General features: G+C 38.6%; 1 protein-coding gene across 2 annotated transcripts in view; it reads right to left on the reverse strand.

Moving 5' to 3' along the window:
* Positions 1 to 358: 358 nt before the first annotated feature.
* Positions 359 to 8,471, reverse strand: part of ska3 (spindle and kinetochore associated complex subunit 3) — a 76,402-nt gene continuing 68,289 nt past the window's right edge. For both annotated transcript variants that reach the window (XM_043691929.1, XM_043691928.1), the window contains exons 8-10: positions 4,856 to 5,071; positions 2,884 to 3,011; positions 359 to 1,549 (exon numbers count right to left, since the gene is read on the reverse strand). In XM_043691929.1, the coding sequence (XP_043547864.1) occupies positions 1,534 to 1,549; positions 2,884 to 3,011; positions 4,856 to 5,071 (360 nt within the window). In that variant the 3' untranslated portion in view covers positions 359 to 1,533. The remainder of the gene's footprint in view (positions 1,550 to 2,883; positions 3,012 to 4,855; positions 5,072 to 8,471) is intronic.

The following is an 8,471-nucleotide window of genomic DNA, read 5'->3' on the forward strand; positions in this document are numbered from 1 at the left end:
ATCGAAAAGACTATTTCACAGGCATGTTACTCTATAACACAGGCAAACATATGGTCAAATTATGTAATGAGGGGGGTAACACTAGCCAATCTGTCACAAAGTAAAATACTAGTCACAGGCAACTCTAATATGTTACCTATTGTGTCATAGGATTTGATCATCATTTGTAACATTGTATGACATAGGCTACACGCAACATAATAGTATTTTTCCATGAATGCACATATTCGTACAAAAATCTCAAACTCTGAAGCTGTGTCTCAGTTCAAGTTAGGAAACTGTTTGCAAAGGTCAATGATCATGCTCAAATCAATTTTGCTCTTCTTATCAAGAAGCATCACGTGTATTAATAATGTGCAAGGGAACAACAATGTGATCTTTAAAGCAGGAGCTGCTGGTAGCATTAAAGATTTCTTCCGTCAAATGTACAAATATCAAAATCAGGCATAGTTTTACTGGTTTTTCACAAAAAGTATTCATAAATCATTGTTAAACATCCCAGAATTTCATGCATTAAAAATATAATTAACCATAATTCATTTGTCTTGATTGCAACACAAAATGTTTACATGACATTCATGAACAAAATGGTATCCACACCACAAAATGCAAAATCTGTGTGTAAAGATTTACATCATAAAATGGCCGTTTAAAAACTTGAAATTAAATGGTACATCTTCTCTTGTTAATTGATAGGACTTTATTTATGAATACATCAAGGAAAAGATTAAAACATGCAAGTTGAGATTAGAAGAAAGGTCCAAAATATATGGATTCAAGTTAAAGTACAATAGATTGGAACTAAAACCAAGGTGCTGGAAAAAACCCAATAAGTCTGGCGACACCTGTGGTGAAAAGTTAATTGAATCTGGTAAGACTTCATTGGAACTGTTCAGTAGTTCTGAAAAGTCAGATTGGCCTCAAAATGTTAACTCTGCTTCTCCCTCCACAAACGCTGCCACACCTGCTGAGTTTCTCCAGCACGTTTCCTTCCAATTTCCTGCCCTTGACTACTTCTTCTGAAACTAGTTACTTAGCTAAATTAAAATCTTCTACATCTTTAGATTTTGCGAATAATGAAAATACTAATTTCATAAGAAATCTGATTAAAATGCAGAATCACATTTTCAACATCACGCGACATCTTATTCCACCTTAATACGACGAATGCATAGCTTCAAACACCCAAATAATTTCACTACTCCGGTAGCAAACAAATATAAATGCAATTTATTTTAAGAATCATTGTCAGTTACAGCTTTAATCTGACCTTAATATGCAAGAATGGAAACACTATCAGCAACACTTTTTTCCTCCATTGTACAGTTTACATGGCATACTTTACTCCAGTGAGATTTTTGGTTGCTTAGTACTTACTACTTCAATTGTACAGAACTCTCCATTTGTATAACACTTCAAATATTTTGCTCACATCTCAGTCTGATTTGCTGTTTAATGTCGTACACTTCTTTTTCAATACCAAGCTTATCTTTTAAAATTCTTTTCATCAAGACTGGACAAAAGATGGAAATATTACTCTCCAAAAAAACTGGAAAGGAAAAACATGAGTAAACATCAACCCAAATGATTTGCGATTGCTAGAAGTACTGCATAAATGAGCTATTCTAGTGTTAACTGTTCCACAAAACTTGTTTGCTTTATACAACGATTAGGCACCACAATATATTTACATTTATACAACAGCATGATCATCCTACAGAAATACTCTGATCGCAACTGTGAAAAAGAAATCAATAAAGATAGTAATTCAGTTCAAAAGGCAACTCAAGAAGAGATCTTTTGAAGATCCTTTTTTCCACTATTGCACACGATTATACTGTACAAATAAACCTCAAATGAGTTTTGCTCTATTAAAGCTTCCTTGGAAGATTATTCCAATTATTTAGTGTGCAGGATAGAAATTAATTTTATCTAGAATTTTCTCCTGGTATTTGCTATAAAATAGAACTTAGTTGAAAAAGCATTTAAGGTTCTCGACTGGAAAATCTGGTATTTAGAATGATGAAGATTAGATTTTAACATGCTTGATGCTGCATACATTGGACTACCACTCTGGTGCCTATTCTTAAAGAGTGAGTAGGGCAAATGGTAGACAAAGTAAACAAGAAAGAGTATGAGAGCATATGAAAAATCAGAGAGGGCAAACATGCACATACGTGAATGAGCAAAAACACCATACACCAAATGAAAAAATAACCACAAAATATTAGGTATTGAAATACTTGAATGGGGAAATCCACAGCATTAGTTCTGAAGAGGCCATTTCAACTGATGGTTACATAACCTTTCTCCAGTTATATTCTAAATGAATAGAACCAAAAGATGAGAGTGTGTAATTGGGGGTATAAAAGAATGTGGAATGAGGTCAAAATAAAATCAACTGTATCACATTGAATGGTGAAGCATGCTTAAAGGGCTGAGTGGCCTACTCTTGTTCCTACTTTTTATGTTCACGTGCATTGATGTTTAAGAGTGCAAAATACATGCACTTTTGCAATTAAGACATCTATGTTAATGCAGAGACAAGCGGGTCGATCCACTCACTTCAGATATTCTGGAAATCTAAGTGGTCCTGATTCTGGTGCAAAATCTTTCAAAACCAGGAACCATGGAAGCATATTTTTCTATGTTTTCTCATTCTTGGGTAACCTAGAAATAATGTCAAAAGGTAGGGTGCATTGCAACTAAAAAGGTAACCTGTGCTCCACTGATTCATCTTTGAAGTGGAACTGTTTGTAGTGGAAAAGTTACAATGCACAAATTCCTCAGCTGCAATAACGGTGAGGAATTTTACCTTATTCACAACAGATTAGAAAGAAATTTTAAATATCAAATGTTGAAGTACCAAAGATCACATCTTACCCATTTTCTTTTTCAGAGTTGATCCTGGGTTCAGGGGCCATTAGGTTAACAGAAGTCAAGTTGTGTTTATTATATTTGTGCCTTGTATCATGCAGAGTCCTTAAATTTGCATCATAAGACAACAAAATCTGGCATACAGATTAAAATTAGAATATTATGACAAAATAAATCAGAAACTTGCAATTTATATAAAAAAAATGAAATTATAATTATTGGAATGCATAGACAAGTCAGAAAAAAAACCTCCAAATGGATCAATGACAAACAATTTTAAAGCAAAGGAAGTAGCCATGTGCATCTATTCTAGGTTTCTAATATAGGGGTCAATAATCATGGTTTATCTAATAGGCATAAATAACCTGTTTTTAATACAATGTTAATTTAGTAAAATGTTCTGAAGTCATAAAATCAGAGTACAGCACAGGAAAAGATCATTTTGTTTATCAAGTTCATACCAACTCCGCATGGTCAATCCAAATCAGTCCCACCATTATCCCTAGAGCCCTGGAAGCTTACTTCTATCAAGTGTGCTTTTCCTTTGAAGTCATTCATTGCTTCGGCATGTATTACCCTTGAAGGCAACAAGGTCCAGGCCATTATTGCTCACTACAGACAAAAGTGCTTTCATGTCACAGAGTTGTACAGCATAGAAAAGACCCTTCGGTCCAACTAGTCCATACTGACAAAATTTCCCAAACTAAACCACTTCCACTTGCCTGTGTTTGGCCTATATCCTTCCAAACCTTTCCTATTCATGTACCTATCCAAATGTCTTTTAAATGTTGTAACTGTACCTACATCTACCATTTTCTCTGGCAGTTTATTCAACATATGAACTACTGTGTGCATTTTCATGCTCCTAGTACATTTGAATTTTCAAAAGCATTCATTAATATGCCACAACAAGGATTACCAAAATTATGGCTCATAGGAATGCCAGTGATATAGTAGCTTAGACAGAGGATTAAACAATTGAAAGCAAACATTGAGTAAATGGGATCCGTTTGGTATCAAAGGGTATGGGGAGTTGGATAATGACAAAGATGACAGGCTGTAGTGAGCAAGGTACCAAAAGGATCACTGCTTGAACCACGATCACTTAAAATTTATAGTAATGACTTGGATGACTGAACTAAGCACTGTGTATGCAGTACACAAAGTCAGATAAAAAAAGAAAGCTCTGAAGAGACCAAGAGACTACAAAAAGAGATGTAGATAAATCGAGTAGACAACTATGCAGAAGGTGGAATATAGTGCTGATCAATGTGAAGTTACCCATTTGGGAAAGACAGCAAAGTCGATGGTTTTAAGTTTAAGGACTTGGGAAATATTGGTATTCAGACCTGGGGGTTTCTTTGTATGTTAATCACAAAATTGACACGTTAAAGTAGGTTTTCTCTCGTGCTTCTCAACTCTAACGAGTACAGGCCCAACTTACCCAAACTCAAAGAAAACCTTTCCATACTTGGAATCAGCCTGGTGAACCTTCTCTGGACTGCCTCCAGTGTCAGTACACCTTTCTTTAGGTAAAGGGGATGAAAATTGTTCACAGTATTCTAGGTGTGACCAGAATAGTACCTTCTTTAATTTCAGTAAAACCTATTTTTATACTTCATTCCTTTTGAAATAATGACCAAAATTCTATTTGCTTTTCCCATTAACTGCTAAATTTGGATGCTGGCCTTTTGTGATACACTCATTGAAAAACCTCAAACCCTCTGTGCTGCAACTTCTGCAGTCCTTCCCAATTTAAATAATATTCAGCTCACCTATTCTTCCTGAGAAAGTGCACAACTTCACATTATATTCCATTTGCTGAACCTTGCCACTCACAACCTACCTACATCTCACTGGAGATAGTATCTTTCTCACTGTTTGCCTTCCCACTTATTTTTTATGATTACAATACTGTATTTTACTGATTTAATTTTAATTCTGAGGTGGTAGAAATTAAACAAGAAACAATACTAACCTTAAGAACATCTGCAGTAATGTGTGTAGCCATTTCTGGGGCTTTTGGTGTCTGTGGGATTTCATGTTCAGTTATCATCAGTGGTGGCGATGGTGATTTGTTGCATCCATTCAGAAGGTAATTCATAGAATGAATAGCTGCTGGTGGAGGCTGTTCTAAATCTGAAGAAGTTTTCTCTATAGGTGTAGTTGTTTTTTCATTCTTAGAATTTTGACACTGATGAGAAACAGAAAAAGAAAATATAACTGTATTTGCAGAGAGGTATTCAGTGTCATTATGCCCAATTCTATTTATTAGGAACTACTTTCATTTTTAAGGTTATGTCTCTCCAAGTTATTTTTCTTCTCTCTGGCAATCAAAAAGGCATCTTGCTTGTACATTACTGGCTAGACTGTGTTGAGAGTTTAATGCAAGAGTTTAGTGGTAACTGTCATTCCTTCCCACTATGGTGAAAAAGTGCTCTTCAATTCCACTTTTCTACATTTCTACAGCAGCAAGATAATGGCAATTCCAAAGAGTACACATAGGAATTCATGCAATTTTATGCCTCATGAGTAGCATATTTTTACTATGAGGTGACCAGAGAATTAATTTTTTTTTAAAATTTATTCATTTTGTGAGATGTGAGCATCACTGGCTGGCCAGCATTTATTGCCAGTCCCGACTTGCCCTTGAGAAGGTGGTGGTAAGCTGCCTTCTTGAACTGCTGCAGTCCACCTGCTGTAGGTTGACCTACAATGCCATTAGGAAGAGAATTCCAGGATTTTGACCCAGTGAAGGAACGGTGATGTATTTCCAAGTCAGAATGATGAGTAACTTGAAGCTGGTGGCTTTCCTATCTATCTACTGCCCTTGTTCTTCTAAATGGAAGTGGTCGTGGGTTTGGAAGGTGCTGAGAGAGGATCTTTGGTGAACTCCTGCAGTACATCTCATAGATAGCACACTGCTGCTACTGAGGGTCAGTGGTGGAGAGAGTGGATGATTATGCATGTGGTGCCAATCAAGCATTCTGCTTTGTCCTGGGTGGTGTTGTTGAGGCTGCACTAATCCAGACAAGTAGGGAGTATTCAATCACACTCCTGACCTGTGCCTTGTACATGGTGGACAGGTTTTCATGAGTCAGGAGGGGAGATGCCCATTCATGGTCTGTTCCATGAGCGAGTAAAGATTTTTGATGCAAAATTTCCCAGTTGTATTTACGGATTCTGTTGTGGGCATCATTGATCATTTCTCTAAGCATTCTGTGGCCATTTTGCTCTGCTATTCTTTTGCTAGTGGGGTGTTAAGGGGAGATCATCACTAAACGAAACAAATTAGAGGAAACCTTCAAGACCATCAATAATACCCTTACTGGCATAAAATTCACTAAAGAGGAGAAAAACAACAACAAACTGCCGTTCCTAGATGTCACAAGAGAGTAAACAGCCAATGGGGTACTTCAAACTAGCGTCTACAGGAAAACAACACAGACGGACGAAGTATTGAACTACAAAAGCAATCATCCCAACCTCCACAAATGAAGCTGCATCTGAACATTATTTTAACGAGTAAACACACACTGCAGCACAGAGGAACTACGCAGAGCAGAGGAAAATCACCTGTACCGTGTATTCATAAAGAATGGGTACCCAATAAACACAGTCTGCCGATTTCTCAGCAACAAACCCAAACAAGCAAACAAAACACGTCCAGAAACCCTAGCCATTCTCCCCTACATCAAAGACTACTCAGACCCCTTGGCATCATGGTAGCCCACAAACCCACTAAAACAGCAGCTAATGAACGTGAAATCCTATAGACAACGAGCAAAACTAATGTCATTTACAAAATATTGTGCAAGGACTGTAACAAACACTACATTGGACAAACAAGCAGAAAACTAGCCCACAAGATACATGAACATCAACTAGCTCCAAAACGACATGACCCTCTCTCACGAGTATTCTTGCATATAGATAAGGATGGACACCACTTCGACTGGGATAACACATCCATCCTAGGACAAGCCAAACAGAGACACGCACGAGAATTCCTAGAAGCATAGAATTCCGGTTGGAATGTCATCAATAAACATTGACTTGGACCCCATTTCCCACCTCCTGAGGAGGAAAAAAAAAACAGGAAATTGCATCACCATAGGAAATGACATCACCAACCCAAGGAAACCCCAACATATAAATAGGAAGCAGGAAACAACAGCAGTGCTTTGTCCAGAGGCTCACTGAAGATGTTACCTCGTATGATGACAAAATGTCTTAAAATAAACTTTCCAGCTCAGCAAACAAACTTACATCCAGAACCTCAACCTGAGCTACAAATCTTCTCAAAACTTGCTAGTCATGAATGGTGCTGAACATCCCCACTTCTGTTATGGTGGAGGAAAGATCATTAATGAAGCAACTGAAGATGGTTGGGCTTAGGACATTACCCTGAGGAACTCCTGCAGAGATGTCCTGGAGAAGAGATGATTAACCCCAGCAACAATGACTATCTTGCTCTGTCTCCTGTATGACTCTAACCACCAGAGAGCTTGCCCCTGATACCTATCAATTCCAGTTGGCTAGGGCTCCTTAATACCACACTTGGTCAAATGCAGCCTTGATGTCAAGAGCTATCACTCTCACCTCACCTCTGGAATTCAGCTCTTTTGTCAATGTTTGAACCAAGACTGTAATGAGGTCAGGAGCTGAATGGCATCACTGAGCAGGTACTGTTTGATAGCACTCTAATGACCCCTTCCATCACTTTACTGATGATCGAGAGTAGACTGATGGGCTGGTAATTGGCTGGGTTAGATTTGTCCTGCTTGTTACGTACAGTACATACTTGGGAAATTTTCCACATTGCTGGGTAGCTGCCAGTGTTGTAACTGTACTGGAACAGCTTGGTTAGGAGAGCACCAAGTTCTGGAGCACAAGTCTTCAGTATATTGCCTGAATGTTGTCAGAGCCAGTAGCCTTTGCAGTATCCAGTACCTCCAATTCTTTCTTGATATCACATGGAGTAAATAGATTTGGCCAAAGACTGGTATCTGTTATGCTGGGGACCACTGCAGAAGACTAAGATGGATCACTCAATCGGCACTTCTGGCTGGAAATTGCTGGGAAAGTTTCAAGCCTCATCCTTTGCACTTACATGTTGGGATTTTCCATCATTGAAGATGGGGGTATTTGTGGAGCCCCCCCCTCCAGTGAGTGGTTTAATTGTCCACCACCATTCAGCAATGGGTGTGGCAGGACTGCAGAGCTCAGATCTGATCCATTGGATGGGAAATTGCTTAGCTCTGTCCAACACTTGCTGCTTATGTGGTTTGGCATGCAAGTAGGCCTGTTTGGTGGCTTCACCTGTTTGACACCTCATCCTCAGGTATGCCCGGTGCTGTTCCTGGCTTGCCCTCCTGCACTCTCCATTGATTCAGGGTTGATCCACGTGATAGAGAGTCAAGGAATAGGGAGAGAGAACAGTTAAATGCGTGGCCAGGAGGTGCAGGAGGTAGGGATTCTGGTATCTGGATAACTGGGGTTCTTTCTGGGGAAGGTGGAACCTCTATAAACAGGATGGTTTACACCTGAACCTGACGGGCACCAGTATCCTTGGGGGGAGGTTTGCTCGTGCT

The sequence above is a fragment of the Chiloscyllium plagiosum genome, chromosome 6, assembly GCF_004010195.1.
Source record: "Chiloscyllium plagiosum isolate BGI_BamShark_2017 chromosome 6, ASM401019v2, whole genome shotgun sequence".
In the NCBI taxonomy this organism is placed as follows: domain Eukaryota; kingdom Metazoa; phylum Chordata; class Chondrichthyes; order Orectolobiformes; family Hemiscylliidae; genus Chiloscyllium; species Chiloscyllium plagiosum.